At 39.2% G+C, this 24,537-nt stretch overlaps 1 protein-coding gene across 2 annotated transcripts in view; it reads right to left on the bottom strand.

The window, feature by feature from the left end:
- LOC136864221 (protein phosphatase 1H) overlaps nt 1-24,537 on the bottom strand; it is a 177,948-nt gene that overhangs the window by 36,940 nt on the left and 116,471 nt on the right. For both annotated transcript variants that reach the window (XM_067140940.2, XM_067140941.2), the window contains one exon: nt 20,265-20,425. In XM_067140940.2, the coding sequence (XP_066997041.1) occupies nt 20,265-20,425 (161 nt within the window). The remainder of the gene's footprint in view (nt 1-20,264; nt 20,426-24,537) is intronic.

Here is a 24,537-nt window from a genome sequence, read left to right as displayed (position 1 = left end):
CATTCAGCTGAGGAGGCAGGCTTAAGACATTTTCCAAAAACAAAAAATTCAAATAACTGGTTAGTTTTTTTAACAAAATATTCTATTTTTCTTCCCAAATTTTATAGTCCAACTAGACTTCAGGGGCTGCTTGGCCGAGATGGTAAATGCGTGTTTGCTTCACTCGGAAGGACGTGGGTTTGATTCCCCTTCAGGAAGATAAATAATTAAAGAAACTAGTTTTCCACTTATGAAGGTGCACATGGCCACGAGTTTCACTCCACCTACACTAAAAATGAGTACCAGGTTAATTCCTGGGACAGAAGACACCTAGACGCCTGGCCACAGAGGTTATGTATAGTGGAAGCCTTTATTTCCAACCTCTCCAAAAGCCTTCATGGCCTGTATGGAGAAGACTTGTTTTGCTTCCTACTACACTTCTTCCCGAATAGTTTCTGCACGTTCATGTTTTTAAATGAGAATTAGCAGTTCATGGCAATAACTAAAAAGTTATTTCACCATCACCAATTTTCCTTAGTAGGCCTAATTGTAATTAAAAAACCCTTACTTAAGTCAGCCAATTTAAAAAATCTATTTTCTGACTCAGAAGCATGAAAATAAAGGCTCTCAAAGAGAACCCCAAAGAGAGCCACCGAAATATAAACAAAAACCCAACAGATGTAGGTCATATTTTTCCTAGCACACTCATTTTAATTCTCTTTGTTTTCCCCACCCAAAGGATCATGAATGAAAACCTACAACCTGTTTTCCAGTCATTGCCCAGGTCAGGGATGTAATGAATGAACCATATATAGGGTCACCACTCCCAAAGTGATTTATGAATGACTGATAGATGCTATGAAATGAGAATGGAGAGTGTTGCTAGAATGAAAGATGACAGGGAAAACCGGAGTACCTGGAGAAAAACCTGTCCGCCTCCACCTTGTCCAGCACAAATCTCACATTGAGTGACCGGGATTTGAACCACGTTATTCAGCGGTGAGCGGCCGACGCGCTGCCGTCTGAGCCACGGGTGCTCCACCTAAAGGGTCATATTTGTAGTAAATAAAATGGGTAAGTGTAGCAAAGGTGGTTAGTGTAAAGTCATATTTGAGTAACCTTAGTCTCACTATCGCATTGTTCTTACTACCGGTTAACTTGTGAACTGTAAATAGTTTGATTGGGATATATGTCTACCCTTTAGTCTGTTTCCTGGTACGAGGATGGGGAGGAAAGATTAAATTATACAGCATTTTTTATGGCCAGATGCCGTTCCTGATGCCAACCTCAGTTGAGGATCTAATGATGGTGAAATTAACGGTTGTGAATGAAATTGGGCGAGGAAGTGGACGGAATCTGTTGTGGCCTATGAATAGAAACTGTCCCAGCATCTGCCTGGAGGTGGAAATGAGAAATCACAGAAAACCATTCTCAGGACAGCTGATGGTGGGGTTCGAACCCACTCATCTTCCAAATGCAAAGCTTGAATCCAAAGCCTTGGTGTGTTAATACGCTCTGCCATTCTGCTTGGTACAGTTTGATAGTGATCTTGTGAGTTATTTATTCTGGCAACACTAACACCTGCAAGTTTTATGAAAATTCAATAATACTTTAATAATACAAAATGAAGGATATTTTGGCTGTAACTTCACAAAATTAAAAATATTATAAAAAATACGAATAATTCTCCACAAGAGTTAATAAGTTGGAAATGACCAATCGAGTGTGACAAAATACCTACAGAAAGAGATGTCAGTCACGTAATCTGATGATGCACAACAGTCATCTTCCCGGAAGCCTTGTATGCTGTGAAGTATCCATCTCTAAATAGAAAATGGTTTTGAGAGAGAGAGAATGAATTACATCCAGAGCTCTACTCCCCAATGGAGAGCTCTGACTATGTCATGAAAATGAAGATAGTTTTCTATGATCATGTGGCTAGATCTTCCCCAACAGACTGAGCAACCGCTATTCACCTTCTGGCAAAATACAGCTATTGAACAAGTGTGGCTCCAAGTATAGGTCTATTCAAAAGAAGAAGAATCAAAGGAACCTTCATCCAGTGTTTAAAAAATTTCATTACCCTATAAATGTACAAATTAATGACGTTAATGTATAATACATACACAAGAAATATGACACTCAGGCTTATTAAAAAAAAATTAATAATCAATTTTTAAAAATATACAGAAATATTTTCATATCATCAAGCCACTGAACAATTCCTTTTAAAGTTTATCAAACCTGTAAACAGGTTTAATACTTACAATTAAACAAATTACAAATCATCTTGTTGCAGTGCAAACTCGTGTTCAAGCGCACTCAGCAGACCACCATGAATCTACCTTTCCGCTTAACCTGTTGAGTTTTATAAGGTGCTGCTCTAAAACTGTTTAAAATTTTCCTTTCTGTAAAATCTATTTGAAAGTAAAAATATTTGTTTACTATAGCTCTTGTTTTTGGAAGCCCACCGCCATCTCCCCAAAAAATCCTAACCGACAGAAAGGAAAATGGATCAGGAACACACTGAGGAAGGGAAATGAAGCCACTTAGAGAGGGGCAATGGATTGGAATGCACAAGGTAAAAGGAAAAGAGGGAGACCCATACAAACGTGGCAATAATCTGTACACATAGAAGCAATGGAAGAAGGCAAGACCTGGAGAGAGATGAAGTTGGCTGTCAACAGGACCACATGGAGATTCTTTGTTAATGCTCTATGTTCCACAAGGGACAACAGTAATTAAATCAAGTAAGTCCAGAGTTAGAATACAATTTTTATATTAAAAATAATGTAGTAGCTTGACAGAATTGATAAGGACCTTCAAACGATATATAAATACATCATCTAACTTGGGTCTTCATGTAAAAATTATTTAATGGTCTGTTTTTCTCAAGTCAATCCAAGACAGCAATGGTATTTCAGTCATGAAAAGTGAAATACAGTATTAATTTATGAGGAAATATGGAATGAGTGAAAGAAAGACTTACCAATTTGTAAGAGAGTAACTGAGATCCATGTTAATCTATGAGATTAATAAGTATTCTACCTGTGTTTATGGTAATATGTGTAAATCTGAATAGCTAGACAGGGATCATTGAAATAAGCACGAGAGAATATTCAATTTAAAGTCCTCATGATGATATAAAAATTTGACATATAAGGAGGTTACTGATCAGGATATGAAGTGTGATGAGTGCAATATTGGACACAATCTTCGGAAAAAGTACTCGAGGGTGATAATACTAGGTTGAATTATATATCTGAGTTGCCAAGATGCAAAGAGCCGTAAGTCCACAAAAAATGAAAATTAAGATAACAGCACCATTTCCTTCTTCACAAAATTTAGCATTCACTAACACTAGTGTAGGGCTTCAAAATGCCTTCTATGTTACTTATTTTGTAGGATAAAAATAATGGAGTGGTGCAGAGACCCCTATGTACACTGCCAAGCTTGCTGCATAGACCCTTATATCCAATCACTACAGAGATATGCAAGTACCATTATGTCCACATCCATAAGCCTTTATATATTAGTGGAAATGCAGCAAACACTATTATATCCACAAAAGTTATTTTTGCTCCAGTTCTTGAAATTAATGACCAAATCAATAGAGAGAGAAAAAAAAAAAAAAAAAAAAAAAAGCAGATACTACATACATAAATGGAAAACAATAACACAACCTAATTTGGTAATACTTTCAGCTTCGCTATACTGATTGTCAGCTGTTTCACTCCAATTAGTACAAAAGGGAGGGATGTACTAGGTTCCTAGTTTACAAGTGTTTCAGTGCCTATTGGTAAATCTTTCATTAGATATTATCTATAAACAATGAATACATTGAGAGTAGAGGAAGCAACACCTGGGAAGAGCAGGAAGAGGAAAAGGAATAAGGAACAGTGGTCCAGAACATTGGCTAAAAAGCTGAGGCCTGTAAAGCCTATTTTATATTCATAGTGTGTGTTTTTTAACCATTTTTAGTCTTCATCAGTCTTCCACTTGAAATAACTACAATACATATATCAGTTAATAACTTTTGCAAATAATTACATTAAACTAAGAAAAGCTCAAAAAATTCACAGACCATACGAAAGAGTTTTAAACTATCCATGAATAGAGGTTAGGACTGGCAGATGAAGGATAAGGTTCTCAAATTTAATTAGGAAAGTTTAAGCTTAAATTCAGTAAATAATGGGGGTTAGTTACAATCATTTTGAGTATGATAACATGCTATCAGCAGTGATTATATTCATTTCTGTGATCAAGTTTAAAAAAAAAAAAAACAATGTTGCTACTTTAGTGCTATTGCTGTTCATATTAGGTCTGTTATGATGGGTAGTGCTCTTCGTTTTTTTCTATAGTTTACGTTTATTTTCTGTAGTTTACATTTGAATTGAGCTGCAATTTGGATTCCTAGGGGGAATAATTGAAGTAAAGATTGTATTCTGTGTCTTCTCAAATAAAGGTTCAATATAATGTAGTGGTTACTATAATGAAGAATTGTCTATATTTCGTTACAAGATGGGCAAGCTGAAGACGACGCTACTATGCGTCGAAACTGGTACTTCAAACTAATAAATAACATGTTGTAAACATCTTATACGACATATTTTGTATTGAATAGGTTGAACTTTTCCTCAATTCCAATTGTGAATCTCAGTTCAATATGGAAAAACAAAGTTTTTAACTTATAATATTCATCCACAAACAAAACGTTAATGGGTTTTTCAAGAAATTACAGGACGAATCAGAAGGTACAATAACTATGTGTTTCGACTGTCAGAAAAAAATGAAAATTCCAAAGTGATCAGATCAGAAATCATATTACCTTCAACAGATGTACTTATACAACTTCACTGTCTGTTTCGGTAATTCACATCGCCCGCAGGGCAAAGAGAACTGTTTCTCTTCTGTGTGGTGTAAGGATGAATACTTTAAAGCATCCAATCAAATAGCTTCAGCTGTTTTCTATAGGTTGAAACACACTGATTTGATAGGAATCCACACTATCCACCTCTTTGCGGATGGTTGTGGAGGACAAAACAAGAACATGATTATGATAGGGATGCTATGTAAATTTTTGTCAGCTGCTCCTCCTTCAGTCAAGAAAATCCACTTCTTTTTTCCTGTTGTGGGGTATCTTTTATATCCCCGGATAGGGTCTTTGATACAATTGAAAGAGATACAAAAGCTCATGCTGAAATTCCAGGCTTAATTATGAAGATACTATTTCAAAGTATGCAACAGTTATTAGACTTGGACAAAATGACTTTCAGGTTTTAGACTGGAAAAGTTCAGTCTCTGCAAGTGTGAAAGATACTGCAATGTGACAATTTCAACTAAAGCCTAGCAAATGGATAACAACTGCAAGATCACGTATGGGAAACATTATTGTGTGTGGAGAAGTTCTCTACAATATAGACTATTCTGTAGCTAAGTCGATTTTGAACAGAGGAAAGAACTGGGACGTAGTTAAACCTCAGATTGATTATGATGATGATGATGATGATGCTTGTTGTTTAACGGGGACTAACATCTAGGTCATCAGCCCCTAATGGTACAAAATGAGACGACATGTAATGACAATTCAAAAGTCCAAAGTCATCCACTGACCGGAATTCAAAACGTGATGACGAGGAATGAATGGATGAATGTGAATTTAAAACAATCAGTGGATATGATCCGCAATGCACTGCGGGAATTAAGTTTAAAAAAAAGAAAAACTGAAGGATCTGAAAATGCCTGCTTGAAACACACTCCACAGAAAATTGGAAAAATTTAGAAGACTTGAAATTTTTTTTTTGCTAGGGGCTTTACGTCGCACCGACACAGATAGGTCTTATGGCAACGATGGGATAGGAATGGCCTAGGAGTTGGAAAGAAGCGGCCGTGGCCTTAAGGTACAGCCCCAGCATTTGCCTGGTGTAAAAATGGGAAACCATTGAAATTTTTGAAGGATGCATAAACTAGACAGGATGAACGGTTTAGTGATTATGGCACCGTTCCACATCTACACTCATGCTCATAAATTAAGGATAATTGCAGATTGTGGTGCCACACAACGTGGCACTACACAAAACTGGCGCTAATAGTATAGGCACATAGTGGACACAAACGAAACATATCTGTAAGTCCATGGTATTGGTGATAAGTTGAGAAAACAGTCCCAAAACACATGTGCTACAAAACGCCACTGTTTCCTTCGCATGTACCCCGACATCAATATGGGATATGATCACCATGCACACGTACACAGGCCACACAACGGGTTGGCATACGCTGGATCAGGTGGTCGAGCAGCTGCTGGGGTATAGCCTCCCATTCTTGCACCAGTGCCTGTCGGAGCTCCTTAAGTGTCTTAGGGGTTTGAAAACGTGCAGCGATATGTCGACCGAGAGCATCCCAGACGTGCTCGATGGGGTTTAGGTCTGGAGAACAGGCAGGCCACTCCATTCGCCGGATATCTTCTGTTTCACGGTACTCCTCCAAGATGGCAGCTCGGTGGGGCCGTACATTATCATCCATCAGGAGGAAGGTGGTACCCACTGCACCCCTGAAAAGGCGGACATACTGGTGCAAAATGACGCCCCGATACACCTGACATGTTACAGTTCCTCTGTCAAAGACATGCAAAGATGTACATGCACCAATCATAATCCCACCCCACACCATCAAACCACTACCTTCATACCGGTCCCTTTCAAGGATATTACGGGGTTGGTATCTGGTTCCTGGTTCACGCCAGACGAGAACCCGGCGAGAATCACTGTTCAGACTATACCTGGACTTATCCGTGAACATAACCTGGGACCACTGTTCCAATGACCATGTACTGTGTTCTTGACATCAGGCCTTACGGGCTCTCCTGTGAACAGGGATCAGTGGAATGCACCTTGCAGGTCTCCAGGCGAATAAACCATGTCTGTTCAGTCGTCTGTAGACTGTGTGTCTGGAGACAAGTGTTTCAGTGGCTGTGGCAAGGTCCCGAGCAAGACTACCAGCAATACTCCGTGGCTGTCTGCGGGCACTGATGGTGAGATATCGGTCTTCTTGTGGGGATGTACTCTGTAGACGTCCTGTACTGTAGCGCCTGGACACGTTTCCTGTCTGCTAGAATCTTTGCAATAATCTTGAGATCACACTTTGTGGACCATGGAGGGTCCGTGCTACGACCTGCTGTGTTTGACCAGCCTCCAGTCGCAATATCATTCTACCCCTCATAACGTCATCAATATGTGTTCGTTGAGCCATTTTCACCACACGGTCACCATTAGCACGTCTGAAAACATCTGCACACTTACTCGCTGCACCGTACTCTGACATGCACCAACGCACCCCTGCATATTTGGACTGCTGCCAGCGCCACTGTGCGACGACCGCAGGTCAAAGGCACCACATGGTCATACCCCAAGGTGATTTAAAACCGCAAACCGCCCGCCATATCGTTGTTTCACCATGTATCAGCATTATCCTTAATTTATGAGCATGAGTGTAGAGGAAGATGTAGATGATTTATTAGACATTCCCAAAGGAGATGAAGTAATGGCCCCTTAAAGCAATTGAATTATTACTGTAGTACTTTTAATGTATAATTTTTCTTTGGCTATTGAAGTGACTTCATTTATATAATTTTCATCTTCTGTTGTTCATTATTTAAGACGATGTTTGAGTCATACTTCTATACAACCTGAAGAAGGACAACTAGATCAGCTGAAACCTGACAGTTGAAATTAATGTACAGTACATGATACCCTTTTTGACTTAGTTTTAAGTTAATATTTTGTGAAATATTGTTTTGTTTTTCCATCACAAAATAAAGGAAATGTAAGCAGAATAAAACAAATGAAAATAATATAGAGTAATTAAATGATATTTCAGTTTTTCTTCCAGTCCACCTAAGTTTATTTCACAGCACTGTAGCATATGCCATTAATTACAATAAGCTGTTTACTGTTGCAAATATCCTTATGTACAATGTAATACAGCAAAATGCCTTATGTCCAAACTCAACATTTAAATATCTAGAGAATCATAGAAATTTCATTTCCCTCATACATGAATTTAAAATCAATTACTTCTTTTCTAATTTTATGCTGAAAGAAGTGTGATCCTACCTCATGCACATACAAAAAGATATGTTTTTCTTTGTTTGTGAAAAGAATTATAATAGACATAAGGCTCTTTGCATCCTGGCAACACATTTATAATATAGAATGAATATATTAAAATAATTAATTTCGTGTGGCTATTTCTAGCCGGGTGTATCCTTTGTAAGGCAGACCCTCCTATGAGGGTAGACAGCATCTGCCATGTGTAGGTAACAGAGTGTTATTGTGGTGGAGGATAGTGTTATGTGTGGCGTATGAGTTGCAGGGATGTTGGGGACAGCACAAACACCCAGCCCCCGAGCCAAAGGCCAGTATGCTGATCATTCAGCCAATGAGGCAGATAATACATTAAAATGAGAATTACGGATCTTCATAGCTTGTAAAGCAAGATCATCCTCCTCCTTTTGCTTTATCCAGCTCCTGCCAGGTAGGGGCATTTATGGCCCTTCTCCACCTTCCTCTCTCCTTCCACTATTCCTTTTCCATCATTTTGTCCCTGTTTCTTTTTCTTGCACTCCTCTTTACTGAATCGATCCACCTTGTTCTAGGTCTCCCTCTCGCACTATTTCCCTCAAACTTCATTTCCATCATCTGTTTCGGTATTCTTTCCTCAGGTCAGGATCATCCTGGAAGCGTATGTGACAGTAGATGGTACTACCTGAGACTGTGTCTGGCTGAGGGTCAAGCGGCCATTACCAAACTTGACACCCAAAGGGGGGGGGGGGGGGGGGGGGCGCAAACGGCTAAAGGTGGAGGAGCCCTGCCTTTAGAGGCCACGTGTAGACTTTGTGTAGGAAATGACATATGAATTCACTGGAAAGGTCAATGGCTTGGATGTCGGAAAATGATCCCAGTCCCAACGGCAGGTAAAACAGAAGAATTTTCCCCTGTGAGCAACGTCTGTACTTCATTGAAGCTGTTGCAAAAGGCATCTGTACTTCTGATGAGTGGCCTAAAGTTACACCAGGCAGTAGTTATGAAATGCCTCTGCGAGTGGCGACTGCACCGTAATAATAGCCTATATATGATAGGGCACTTCTGAACTTGTCTCCGATAAAGAGAGATATAAGGCAGTAACAGAGTCTTTGTAAAGGATATCTGATTAGCTGAGGATAGGCTTCATTATGATTAGGCAAAGATTCAGAAACCAGGTGTTGGATTGCAAGACTTTCCCAGGAGCAGATGTGGACTCTGACCACAACCTGTTGGTCATGAAATGCCATCTGAAAATGAAGAAATTGAAGAAAGGAAGGAATGCAAGGAGAAGGGGCTCTAGGCAATTTGAAGGAAAAGAGTGTGAAGGATTGTTTCAAGGAACATGTAACACAAGGACTAAATGAAAAGGCTGAAGTAAACACAGTAGATGAAGAAAGGACAGTCATGATGAATGAGATCAGTAAGGCTGCTGAAGAAAAGTTAGGAAGAAAGGAATGATCAACTAAGAAACAATGGATTTCTGAAGAGATAAGAGACCTGATTGACGAACGACGAAAGTACAAGAATGAAAAAAAATGAGGAGGGCAGAAAAGGATACAGGCAAATAAAGAATGAAGTGGATAGAAAGTGCAGCACAGCTAAGGAAGAATGGCTGAAAGAGAAGTGCAAGGATGTTGAATGTTTTATGGTCCTAGGAAAGGTAGATGATGCATACAGGAAAATCTAGGAAACCTTTGGAGAAAGGAAAACTAGATGTATGAATATTAAAAGCTCAGATGGAAAACCACTTCTACAGAAAGAAGACAAGTCGGACAGATGGCAGAACATATCCAACAGTTGTATCAAGGTAAAGAAGTAGATGATAGGGTTCTGGAACAAGAAGAGGCTGTTGATAATGACATGGGAGATCCCTTTTGATGTCAGAATTCGACAGAGCTTTGAGAGACAGGTTGTGTGTTTGGTCCGCGAAAGGTATTTCCCTAAGTCCACTGGCAAGCCGGGTTAGGACCCCCCTATCCGCCACTTAGGAGGCGCCACGTGGGAGTATCACCTCTCACCCTGCTACACCAGCATAGTAGGTTCGTGGACAAACAGATTGGAGCAGATGTAGGATGTAGTAGTTATATAGAAATGAAGTTAACAGAGGATAGGGTCGCATGGAGAGCTGTATCAAATCAGTCTATGGGCTGATAAGTCAAACAACAACAGGCTTTGAATATATGCAATGTTATGGTAGGAACCTCCTCTGCGAACCATGTGACCTTGCCGCGGTGGGGAGGCTTGCGTGTCCCAATGATGCAGATAGCCGAGCCGCAGGTGCAACCATATCGGATGGGTATCTGTTGAGAGACCAGACTAACGAATGGTTCATCGAAAGGGGGGTAGCAGCCTTTCGGTAGTTGCAAGGGCGGCAGTCTGGATGATTGACTGTTACGGCCTTGTAATAATACTCAACATGGCTTAGCTGTGTTGATACTGCTACACGGCTGAAAGCAACGGGAAACTACAGCCGTAACCACCTCCCGAGGACATGCAGCTCTCTCTGTATGAATGATGTACTGATGATGGCTTCCTCCCGGGTAAAATATTCCGGAGGTAAACTAGTCCCCCATTCGGATCTCCGGGTGGGGACTACACGAGAGGGGGCGATCATCAGGAAGATGGATACTGACATTCTGCGAGTCGGAGCGTGGAATGTTAGAAGTTTGAATCGTTGTGGTAGGTTAGAGAATCTGAAAAGGGAGATGGATAGGCTAAAGTTAGATGTAGTTGGTATAAGTGAAGTACGTTGGCAGGAAGAACAGGATTTTTGGTCAGGTGACTACCGAATTATCAACACGAAATCAAACAGGGGTAATGCAGGAGTTGGTTTAATAATGAATAAGAAAATAGGGCAGCGGATAAGCTACTACGACCAGCATAGTGAAAGAATTATTGTCGCCAAGATAGACACCAAACCAATGCCCACCACAATAGTGCAGGTCTATATGCCTACTAGTTCAGCGGATGATGAAGAAATTGAAAGAATATATGAGGAGATAGAAGATTTAATACAATATGTCAAAGGTGACGAGAATCTAATTGTGATGGGAGACTGGAACGCAGTGGTAGGCCAAGGAAGAGAAGGTAGCACAGTAGGAGAATTTGGATTGGGACAAAGGAACGAAAGAGGAAGTCGGCTGGTTGAGTTCTGCACTGACCATAATTTAGTCCTCGCCAATACTTGGTTCAAACACCACAAATGACGGCTGTATACGTGGACGAGACCTGGAGACACTGGAAGGTATCAAATAGACTTCATTATGATTAGGCAGAGATTCAGAAACCAGGTGTTGGATTGCAAAACTTTCCCAGGAGCAGACGTGGACTCTGACCACAACTTGTTGGTCATGAAATGCCATCTGAAGTTGAAGAAATTGAAGAAAGGAAAGAATGCAAAAAGATGGGATCTAGACAAGTTGAAAGAAAAGTGTGTGATGGATTGTTTCAAGGAACATGTTGCACAAGGACTAAATGAAAAGGCCGAAGGAAACACAGTAGAGGAAGAGTGGAGAGTCATGAAGAATGAAGTCAGTAGGGCTGCTGAAGAAATGTTAGGAAGGAAGAAAAGATCAACTAAGAGTCAGTGGATAACTCAGGAGATACTAGACCTGATTGATGAACGACGAAAATACAAGAATGCTAAAAATGAAGAGGGCAGAAAAGAATACAGGCGATTAAAGAATCAAGTGGATAGAAAGTGCAAGGTAGCTAAGGAAGAATGGCTGAAGGAGAAGTGCAAAGATGTCGAAGGCTGTATGGTCCTGGGAAAGGTAGATGCTGCATACAGGAAAATCAAGGAAACCTTTGGAGAAAGGAAATCTAGGTGCATTAATATTAAGAGCTCAGATGGAAAGCCACTTCTAGGGAAAGAAGACAAAGCAGAAAGATGGCAGGAGCATATCCAACAGTTGTATCAAGGTAACGATGTAGATAATTTATTTCTGGAACATGAAGAGGCTGTTGATGCTGATGAAATGGGAGACCCAATTTTGAGGTCAGAGTTTGACAGAGCTGTGAGTGACCTAAATAGGAACAAGGCACCTGGAATTGATGACATTCCCTCTGAATTACTGACTGCCTTAGGAGAAACCAGCATGGTAAGGTTATTTCATTTAGTGTGCAAGATGTATGAGACAGGAGAAGTCCCATCCGATTTTCGGCAGAATGTTGTTATACCTATTCCCAAGAAAGCCGGTGCTGACAGGTGTGAAAACTACCGCACTATTAGTTTAGTATCTCATGCCTGCAAAATTTTAACACGTATTATTTACAGAAGAATGGAAAAACAAGTTGAAGCTGAGTTGGGGGAAGATCAATTTGGCTTCAGAAGAAATGTAGGAACACGTGAAGCAATCCTGACTTTACGTCTGATCTTAGAGGATAGAATCAAGAAGGACAAGCCCACGTACATGGCATTCGTAGATCTAGAAAAGGCATTCGATAATGTTGATTGGACCAGGCTATTTATGATTCTGAAGATGATAGGGATCAGATACCGAGAACGAAGAATTATCTACAACCTGTATAAAAATCAGTCTGCAGTGATAAGAATCGAGGGCTTTGAAAAAGAAGCAGCAATCCAGAAAGGAGTGAGGCAAGGCTGCAGTTTGTCCCCTCTCCTTTTCAATGTTTACATAGAAGAGGCAGTAAAGGAAATCAAAGAGAAATTTGGAAAGGGAATCACAGTCCAAGGAGAGGAAATCAAAACCTTGAGATTTGCCGATGATATTGTTATTTTATCTGAGACTGCAGAAGATCTCGAGAAGTTGCTGAATGGTATGGATGAAGTCTTAGGTAAGGAGTACAAGATGAAAATAAATAAGTCCAAAACAAAAGTAGTGGAGTGCAGTCGAAAGAAGGCAGGTGATGTAGGAAATATCAGATTAGGAAACGAAGTCTTAAAGGAAGTAGATGAATATTGTTACTTGGGTAGTAAAATAACCAATGATGGCAGAAGTAAGGAGGACATAAAATGCAGACTAGCACAAGCAAGGAAGAGCTTTCTTAAGAAAAGAAATTTGCTCACTTCAAACATTGATATCGGAATTAGAAAGATGTTTTTGAAGACTTTTGTGTGGAGCGTGGCATTGTATGGAAGTGAAACATGGACGATAACTAGCTCAGAAAGAAAGAGAATAGAAGCTTTTGAAATGTGGTGTTACAGAAGAATGCTGAAGGTGAGATGGATAGATCGAATCACGAATGAAGAGATACTGAATCGAATTGGTGAGAGGAGATCGATTTGGCTACATTTGACGAGAAGAAGAGATAGAATGATAGGACACATCTTAAGACACCCAGGACTTGTTCAGTTGGTTTTTGAAGGAAGTGTAGGTGGCAAGAACGGTAGGGGTAGACCAAGGTATGAATATGACAAACAGATTAGAGCAGATGTAGGATGCAATAGTTACGTAGAAATGAAAAGGTTAGCACAGGATAGGGTGGCATGGAGAGCTGCATCAAACCAGTCTATGGACTGATGACTCAACAACAACAACATGGTAGGAAATGAATTTATGTGTTGTCGGTTCACACAAGTGTCTTCTAAAGCTCACCACAAGCGAGTGTAATGATATTTATGGGAGATATATTCACATAAATAGTCCGACTCGTTGGCTGAATGGTCAGCATACTGGCCTTCGGTTCAAAGGGTCCCAGGTTCGATTCCCGGCCGGGTCGGGGATTTTAATCGCTTCTGATTAATTCTTCTGGCTCGGGGATTGGGCGTTTGTGTCCGTCCCAACACTTTCCTCTTCAAATTCACACAACACACTACACTACCAACCACCAGAGAAACATGCAATAGTGATTACATCCCTCCATATAAGGTTAGCGTCAGGAAGGGCATCCCGCCATAAAACAGGGCCATATCCACATGTGCAATTTAGTTCACACCCGCGACCCCACAGACGTGGGAAAAGCGGTAGGAAAAGAAGAAAAGGAAGAAGAAGAAATTCACATAGATAATGCGTCCTGATGATGCACTTAAAGTAGAATCTTCTCAAAGTTACACAGTTTTGACAATGTTTCACACTCAATTGAGAAGTACATTGTTAGTAATATCATGTCTTCAAGAGAATAAATATATGTATGTACTGTATTTGCAGATGTAAGAAATGTTAGGGTCATTTACTGTATAGGCGACAACAGACGCATAAACACGCAGTGTAAGATTAATGGGGTCATCTAACCAACAGAATACATCAGAATACATGAGAATCATTATCTGAGCTTATAACTCTCTTCATTTAAATCATAATGTTGGATGACACACTGAAGGCCTATCCAGCGCATTGGCAGTAAGATTTGCAGAAAATATATTTACAAACAGCCTTATGGTCATGTTATTTCAGGTGGAGAATCACAGCACTTTTATTCACAATTCCACAATTTGCATGCATAGATGTTGTAGTTCCTTTTCAGATCAAACGACGGAAGAATCAACGTTGCTGATCCTGATTTTATTGAGTGTTTTATTAACTCAGGCTACTAGTTATCACTTTGCATTATAACATGGTTCATTAATCTTTTTCCCTTTAAATGGAGGGATAATGAAAATATGAAGGGATGTAACTGCAACCACTCACACCAAACCTCGTGCAATCAAGCCAAAGGAATAGTAAGACCAAATACAGTATAAACAATGCACGACAATAAAATCACATTTTATTCAAACACCATACTAATGTTCATTTGTGTAGAACAGTAAATTGTAACTTTACCTTGTGCTCTTCTCAATATTTACAATTGGTGATATAATAGGGATTGTTTAATCTTGTATTTGAGAATTGTTAAGGTTAGATGTCATTGTTCACATGGTATGTGAACCGCGATTGTTGATTGTTGAAAGACAAACTCGCAAGTGTTTAATGAAGTCCTTTTGTTTTCAACAGATAATTAAATGTTAATTGTCCACCCATGCATCAGTATTTGTAACTTAACTGCTTCAAATTGAGTAAATGTGGAAAGCAATTCCAGGTATTTCATATATCTGTTTTATCATTCAGTTAGATACAGTAAAACCTCGCCAATTCAAAGTCGTTGGGACGCAAAAATCGGACTTCCGAATTACGTAATTTCGAATTAACCGCCAACACGTATTTCGGAAATGCCAACCCTTGCGGCGTCACAATATATTCTAAGACCCGTTACTGCAGGCAATTAACCTTTATTCACAGTTTAGAGCTCTCAAATGCCATGGAAAAAAAATAATTCCAAAATGTATCCAACAAGGTGCATTTACAGTATTCAAATAATGCACTTGGATAACTCATCGGCAAACATGACCTTACGCAATGAAATCAAAGGAAAGAAAACAAGATTCAAAGACGAGGAGAAATCTATACTGGCTCCCCTGTGCAAGTGCTTTATTCACTGGATTACTGTACTGTATGCATTTTCGATGCCTTGTGCTTGCACGGGAAAGTACCCAATGCCCTTAAAACATTGCGGCTTATCGAACTTTCTTATGACGATGGGAGAAAGTCTCTCGCTTCTGTCCACATTACAACAGTATAGTGACTATACTTGGTATCATTTCCCGCCATGGCACTTCTAAGATCCATTAATGCATGCAGTCACCTTGATTCTCAGTTTAAACTTTTCAAAGGCCGCGAAAAACACTATTTGTGAAATATATCCAACAAGGCGCATTTACATTATTCAAATAATGCACTTGTATAAAATAATGAAAAACATAACCTCATGCAACGAAAGGAAGAAAAACACGATTCAAAGACAAGGAAAAATTATGCCGGCTCCCCTGTGTAAATGCTTTATCTCTTGGATTACTGTACTGTTCGCATTTTTAGATGCCTTGTACCGGCAAGTAAAGTGCCCGACGCCCTTAAAACATCGTGCCGTGGCTTTTCGAACTTTCCTATGCCAGGGGAAGGAAGTTTCTTACTTCCGTGTTCCATGTGCACTACATAGCAACACAGTACATTTCCCGGCTGGCAATTTTCTCCTTTAAAACCATAAGTCCGTTTGGCCTCAGCATTTTAAAAAATAAAACAAACAATGCAGTTTCATCGGCATTGACAATTTTTGGTGCGTACGAATTGATTATAGGCAATAAGCCACACTTTTTCGCCAACAGTCGGTATCGCCAGTGTTCGCGGATTCTACCTCTCCGCACACTGCCTGCGACGTGATATGGTTGCGTTCCTTAAAACGCAGAATAAATAAATAATTACGATTCCGCTCAAACATAGCAGATATGAAGCGCACTGTAGACATGCCGAAGAAGGTGAAAGTGCGCAAAGTTACCCCTGCACGTTCTGGAAGACACGTTTTTTCATGACGCGGAGAAATTTTGAATTTAAATCATTCTGTAAAATACTACTTTTTTCAAAATGTAAAGGCAGTTTCGAATTAAAAGTCTGAATTTCAGAACGGGACCGACATTGTTCTTCGAATTATGAATTATCCGCATTTCGAATTAAACAATTCTAATAACATGCAAAACCACACCTCATGTTTCGGGAAATGAGAGCTGCTTCGAATTACGCGAGATTTTGAATGAACTGATTTTGAATTATCGAGGTTCTACTGTAGTTTCCTACCCATCTTTACTCGTGTTTGTTATTCAGTCAACAATAATATATTTTGTAGCAATTTCAAGAAGAGGACCTTTGCAATCTACCAGCTCTCCATTCGATCACACTATGACGTGGGAGGTAAGTATAATGATTCTATGACTTCAGCAAATTTTACTCAAAGTTAGTTTCGGCAGACTGAAGAGCCTTCCAGTTATAAATGAACTGAATCAAAACTGAAAAGAGATGTCTTCAGATATTACAAATGATTCTTTCAGTTCTCGCCAACCAAGTCCTAAATAATCTGTGCATCACAATTTTTATGTTTTTTTTTTTTAAATACAAAAATCATGTGCAGTATATTTGAGTATATATCTGTTGCTCCTCAAAGATCTAACATTACATCAAGCTCAAAATGATTACTAAGATATTACCACCTAAAGCCAGCCAGTGCAAATAAAAGAGCAAATTCTCTGCTGAAGACCTCAAAAGCTAATCACAACTTCACTGAATATAATGAAATCTCTCTCTCTCTCTCTCCTGATGGATACATTGGAACCTTTTATGGATTCCACGAGTATCCTCACGTTCCCTCCATGAATATCCTTGGCAAGCTGCCATAGTCAAGCCCATGCGAGGGGAAAGTCTGCAGGATTTCGAAACAATTTGAGGTTGTTTTATACTAATTGGTTAAAGGAGCGCAAGGAGATGGATGACATTTGGGAGAATTCCAAAACCATTTTAAATACTGGACTGAATAAATTCATTCCCATAAAGATAATTAGGGAAAATTCAGATCAGTCGTCTTACACTGCGACTATTAGGAAGCTTAAACGTAAGACTAGGAGAGTGTTAACAGACGAAATAATAACGATGGATGCAAAGCAGAGTATAGAAGTTTGGTAAAGCATTTGCTAGCAGAACAGAAAGTGGCTGAAGAGAAATATCTTGACAATATCCTAAATGAAAATTGAAATTCCTGGAACCCTTCTTCTAAATGTGTATGAAGATAGAAGGGAGAGAAAAAGTAAATTCCTTCTCTTTGTGTAGGAGAGGATTTATTGGCAACAACAGATATATATAAAGCAGAAGCACTAAATAAGCACTATGGAAAGCAATTGAGGCTTTCACGGCCCGCGTTACAAATCATGTCAGCGTTTTCCGGGCTTGTAGGCCGTGGCCCAGGAGTCTTCGGTGAAACGTCGGGACATTCACTCGCTCCTGGACAACGGCCTAAAAGCCTGGAAAATGCTGACACAACTATGGAAAGGTTTTTAATCTTGCCCCACAGTTATTCACGGACACTTTTCCGAAAACTAATAATGATTTTGAAATTAAACTGAATTAAATTAAGGCACTTAAACTTTGGGGTAAAGCGATCCTACTGTACTTAATAAGAGTCTTTAATATATTACTGAAAAATACAAAGGTTCCAGACGACTGGAAATCAGCCAATGGGTATCCTATTCAACCACAGACCGGTAGGTTTGACGTCAATCGTATCCAAACAAGTGGAGCAATTAATAGTATATTATTTGAGGTTAAATTGGAACTCTTATGGAATGATATTTAATGGACAGCATGGTTTTAGGGAAGGCTTCCCCTGTGAAAGCCAGCTCTGTTCCGTGTGTCGAGATATACTGGATAAACTTAACAATGGGTCAAGGATTGATTTTGCTAAGGCATTCAATCTTGTGCCACACCACATCCTCAAAACAAACTAGCATGTGCGGACATCAGAGTGGTAAAATGGATACGAGAATTCCTCAATGGAAGATCTCAGAGGATGTGCGTGGGAGAAACGCTATATTCTCCAATAAATGTTACATCAGGTATGGCTCAGTGTAGTGTTATTGGGCTAATTCTTTTCATACTTTTCATGAATGATATGCCTGATTCGATAAAATCTGAAGTGTCCCTCTTTGCTGATGATTGCATCATATACCAGGAGATAAAGACAGAGGTGGACGAACTATTGTTTCAGTAGGATTTTGATACGATTGAAAATGGGTGCGTGAAAATCCACAGCGGAAAAAGCAAGAAATTGTGTTTCAGTAAAAAAATAAATGACAGGAAAGAGGGATTACAAACTTGCGGGGGGTAGTGTTGTTGAAGCTGATAGTTGCAAGTACTTAGGTGTTATTAGAAAAGAAACTGGTCAGAGCAAGTGGAAAATAAAGTTAAGAAATCCTGGAGATCGTTACATTTTATTATGCAGAATCTCAAGAAAGCTAATTCTGGTGAGAAAAGTAAAGCTTGTAAATGTTTGGTAAGACTGATTCTTGAATATGGATCTGCGTGCTGGGATCCATACAGGGTAGGTTTAATAAATTCCCAAGAAAAAGTTCAAAGAAGAGCAGTGCGCTTCATAAACAGGAATAGAAGGAATGCATTAACTGGGAAAGTCTTGAATTTAGAATAACTAGAGCTCACCTGTGTGGTCTTTATGAGCTACATGGGAAGGGCTGTCTGAAGTAGTATTAGGAATAGGTTAGAACCTCTCTTGTACTTTTTGAGAAATGATCACAAGCATTAAATCAGGCCTAGAAACCAGCATATGGATGTGGGCAAGTTTTCCTTCGAAAAGAAGACCATAAGAGATTGGAATAAATTACTTGCAGTAGCATTTGATAGATTCCCTTCTGGTATAAATTTTTTTTTTTTTTTTGCTAGGGGCTTTACGCCACACAGACACAGATAGGCCTTACGGCGACGATGGGATAGGAAAGGCCTAGGAGTTGGAAGGAAGCGGCCGTGGCCTTAATTAAGGTACAGCCCCAGCATTTGCCTGGTGTGAAAATGGGAAACCACGGAAAACCATCTTCAGGGCTGCCGATAGTGGGATTCGAACCTACTATCTCCCGGATGCAAGCTCACAGCCGCGCGCCTCTACGCGCACGGCCAACTCGCCCGGTATAAAAACATTTAAGATGATCATTAGTGCTAGTGTAAACTGAAAAGTAAAAGTTGTAAATGACAGACTGTGATTTTCTGCTGGATTTAGAATGTTAAAACTAGTAGTATTTCCTGTAATATTTTCTTCCCACAGAATTACTTGTTGTACTCTTGTAGTTGTTGTTGTTGTTGATGGGGTAGTGATGTTTTAACCTTTGTAAAGTTAAGCTAGTAGTAAGCTGAACCTGTAGTATTGTAAGCTGCTGTGTTACGCACTGAAAAGACTTAGGTCATGTGAATTTTTGTATATGATTATGCTGGATTTGGAATGTTAAACTAGTAGTATTTCTTGTAATATTAACTTTCCATGGATTTGCATGTTGTACTCTTGGTGTTGTTGTTGTGTAATTATATCTTAACGTTAATTTTATTATGACACTACTGTAAGTAGGCACCAGGAAATTTCCTAATTGTGATGTATATTTGTTAATAATACCTAAAAGTCTAACTTTGGGATTCGTCGTCATCATCATCATCATCATCATCATCATCATCATCTGCAATTTCCAGCTGTTGGCCGGGTCTGCTTAACTTTGGGATTAATTAAAGCAATTAGGTCATCCTAACTCTCATGCATGCAGGGAATAGACCCATGTCACAGCCATCTTGCACGTTAGCTCATTTCTAAATTTGTTACTTTATGTTTCCACAGGAGAGCAATGGATGTGATAATGCTCAGAAAATTGAAGATATTGCTTACACTTACCTATATTTCAATTTTGAGCCGCCAGCTGGAAAATGGTCCATATTTCTGCAAACAATTTCAACAGCCTTTTCATTTGCAGTCACATCCCATAAACCATCAGTTCCCATAATCAAAACATCATTGTCAGTAATTTCCTCATTCTGGATGTCAAACACTTGAACCTAAAAATAAAAGTTCATAATTATTCATATGCTTTCTCTAGATCTACAAAACATAAACACAACTGTCTATTCCTTTCGTAGCAATTTTCAATTACCTGGCACATACTGAAAATCTAATCCTGACAGCCCCTCTGTGGTCTGATACCACACTGGTTTTCATCCAACTTCCACTCAACCAATGATCGCACCCCCCCCCCCCCCCTCCAATATGTCAGTGAATATTTTGCCTGGTACACTAATCAAGGAGATACCTCAATGGTTAATTTAATTCCGTGTGGCTATTTCTAGACGAGTGCAGTCCTTGTGAGGCAGACCCTCCGATGAGGGTGGGCAGCATCTGCCATGTGTAGGTAACTGCGTGTTATTGTGGTGGAGGATAGTGTTGTGTGTGGTGTGTGATTTGCAGGGATGTTGGGGACAGCACAAACATCCAGCCCCCAGACCACTGGAAATAACCAATGAAGGTTAAAATCCCCGACCCGGCCAGGAATCGAACCCAGGACCCTCTGAACCGAAGACCAGTACGCTGACCATTCTGCCAACGAGTTGGACCACCTCGACAGTTGTCGCAATCCTTCCCGTTCCCTTGGCTACAGATAGGTGCAATTACTGCTTTTATCCAATCGGAAGGTACGTTACCAACAACCCATCCTAATCTTATTACTCTATGAAGCCATTTCATCTCTGCCTTCCTACTATAATTCACCATTTCAGGTCTAATTTAATTTAGACCTGCTGCTTTATGACAATGGAGTTTATTTAACATCCTTGCCACTTCCTCAAGCGTAATTTCACCATGATAGTTTTCCTCCTCCCCATGAGCTCTGTCGTTCGCGATGTCACCCGGAAGATTGTCCTCTTAGATTGAGAAGTTTCTCAAAATGTTCTTTCCACCTGTCCAATGATTCCCTGGGATATATTATCAGTTCGCCTGAATTACCCAAAACACTATTCAATTAATATTCCCCTCCCTTCGTAAGATTATGTATTTCTGTCCAGAAAAGTTTCCCTGCTGCTTGACCTAGCTTTTCCAGGTTATCACCAACATCCTCTCATGACTTCTTTTTGGATTTAACAACTATTTGTTTCATTCTGTTTCTTTCATCTCCGTACAGTTCTCCATCTGCATCAGCCCTTGTTTGGAGCCATTTCTGATATGCTTTTTCCTTTTCTTTTTTTCAAGCTGCTCTCACTTCATCATTCCACCAAGATGTTTGCTTTTTTCCATCTTTACACACAGTTGTTCCTAGGCATTCCCTTGCTGTTTCTACTATAGCATTCCTGTATACCACCCATTCTCTTTCTATATCCTGAACCTGCTTACTGTCCAATGTACAAAGGAAAAATTAAATGTATCCTAATTCAATGCAAATAATAATTCCATCCTTAGATGGAGCAACAAAATTCGAACATTTTTCGACTAGTTTGAGCCATCTTCAGTGAAATAAGGGGGGGGGGGGGTTAAAGTAATCTACATAATACAAGCTAAAAATGTGCTAAAAACATAATGAAGGAACAAAAGAAAAAACAAAAGAGACATGACGGAAATAAAAACAATAACAATATACGATATTTACATCACTAGATGGAGCAATAAATAACTCGCTGAGACAAATTCAGTGAAAAAAGGATAATATAAAACATAATTGAATCCAAAAAGTGTGCTAAAATTGAAAATAAAATAAAATAAGTGATACAGACGGAAACGAAACAATTAGTGCTAATGGTGAGGTTGCGGAACACTTAGTATAAAAATTTAATTTCATAAACAATTTGCAGAAACACCATCGCCATGAATAGTTAGGTGGGGAGCAAAAAAGCTTGAGAAACCGAGTTTGAGAGGAGACAACATGCCAGGTGAAATGTATGTGATAAGTGATGGAAAAAACACTGATGAATTTAAAGTTTTAGGATAGCAGCATTCCCAGTCTCTTCTCAATTTTGCGGTCCCTTTCTCAAAGATTGTTTCCAGTGATGGCTAGGTGTATTTGTCTTATTTTAAATGGTCGGGAGAGCAGTGACAAAATTGAGAAGCTGTGTTAGAGAAGTAACAGGTGTATGGTAAAATGTAATTGACCATAGTGGAAACCGTCAATGAAGTTCCAATATGTAATGGAAAAACGAGGTTATGTGAGAAAATTTAGCTGATAAGTAAAAATGTGAAATGGGTGTGAAGAAATCTTTAATCTTACGGTAAATAAAAAGTGGTTGTCCTCTCGAACCGGCCTGGCAAGTTAATGGTCCCGTTTGTACGATTGAGTCTATTGTTGGCTCAGCTGTATTTGCGAGGATGGAAGGAGGAGAAAGCGGGGTGCAGGGCTGGTGGGGAAAAACTGGGAGGGGGGGGAAGGGGAGGGGGGAGTGGTAGTGGTAGCGAGTTGAAGAGATGGAAGCAGCGTTTGTTTTTATTACAGAAGTTCTGACAAATATATGAAATGAATGTTTCATGTAGAATGTTCTTTTTTTACGTTGATTGCATTTAAATTGTGAGAGGGGTTTATAAACTGATCTAAATCAATGTGGATGCTCTTGAGACTGTTGAGCAAGGTGCCTTTTGCTCATAATGCAAGATCTCAAGATGATCATCTATTGATGTGTATTCGTGGCTGGATGCTTTATGATGTTCACTCATAGCTGAAAAACTATTATGTTTGAGAGCGTTGCGATGTTCGGCATATCTTATGACAAAATTGCTGTCTGTTTGCCCTACATAGCTGAAATTACAGGACTGGCATTCTAATTTGTAAACTCAGGAGTTCAAATATCTATTATTAATGTTATTATTGTTGTTGACAGTGCGTGGATTGAAAATGAGTTTGGAGTTAGTGTGGGAGGTTCTAAACGCTATTTTGATGTGTTTTTTAAAAATATTAGAAATTTTGTAAATGCTACTATTATTGAAAGTGAATGTGGAAAAATTTACTTTAGGAGCGGAATCCTTTTCTAGGGTAGTCTTGGGTCTGCTCTTAAAACTATTGATGATTCTGCTGATGAAGGTTCTACTGAAACCGTTGTGTTCTGCAATAATGTAAATAGTATTTATTTATTTATTTTTTGTAATTCTTGCAGGATAAAGGGGCAGTTAAGGCTCTGAGTATCATGCTATTGTAAGCTGCTTTCTTATGTATGTCTGGGTGCTCAGAAGTTTGTTGGATGGTATTGATGGTGTGGGTGAGTTTCCTGTATATACAAAAGGATAAAGTTTTGCTGCAGTTGCAAATAATGGTTAAGTCCAGGTAATTGAGGGCTTTATTGTTCTCTGACTCTATGGTGAATTTTATATGTGGATCAATGGAGTTGAGAAATTCAAGTACTGTGTTGCTGTTAGTAACATGGGAGTCTAAAATAACCAACGTGTCATCTACAAAGCGAGTCCAGTGTTGAATGCCGTGAATCTTGCCAATGATGTGAGAATGTTCTAAATGATCAACGTAAATATCCGCAAGGATCACTGAAGCTGGTGACCCCATGGGAAGACCTATCTGTTGGTAAATGACATTACTGAAAGTCAAGAAATTGTTATTCAATGTTAACTTCAGAAACCGAATAAATTCATCTATTTTACCTATACTTAAATTGCTGAATTTGGAAAGATTATTCTTGATCAATTGTATGGTGTTGTTAACGGGCACATTAACATACATGTTAGTAATGTCAAGTGAACGAAGAGTGTGGTGTTTGGATAAATTAAGTTTTTTAATTTTATTGCAAAATTCTATGGAATTCTCTTTGTCGGCTTCAAAACGATAGTGTGATTTGAGGAATTTGTGAATGAACAGAGAGAGATACCTCATAGGTCGGAATATTTCTGAAACTGATAATGAGTCTTATGGGGACGTCTGCTTTGTGGATCTTGGATAGCGCTTTTATTGTGGGAAACTTGATTCATAATAATCATTTTGGATTTTTCAAGCTCATTAAACAAAAATGAAACTTTCTTAATTATGGTTTTTGGGCCTCTTGGTATTTTATTAGTAGGATCTTTTTTAGAAGTCATTAAGTTGTTCTCTGTAAAAAAGATTTGTGCTTTATCGATATAGTCACTTTTGTCCACCATTACGATAGCGTTCTCTTTGTCGGCTTTTGTTATTATTAAGTCATTGTGTTGGCTG

Source organism: Anabrus simplex, chromosome 2 (assembly GCF_040414725.1).
Source record: "Anabrus simplex isolate iqAnaSimp1 chromosome 2, ASM4041472v1, whole genome shotgun sequence".
Taxonomy (NCBI): Eukaryota; Metazoa; Arthropoda; class Insecta; order Orthoptera; family Tettigoniidae; genus Anabrus; species Anabrus simplex.
The sequence above is the reverse complement of the archived record's forward strand: the minus strand, read 5'-3'. Positions and strand labels throughout refer to the sequence as shown.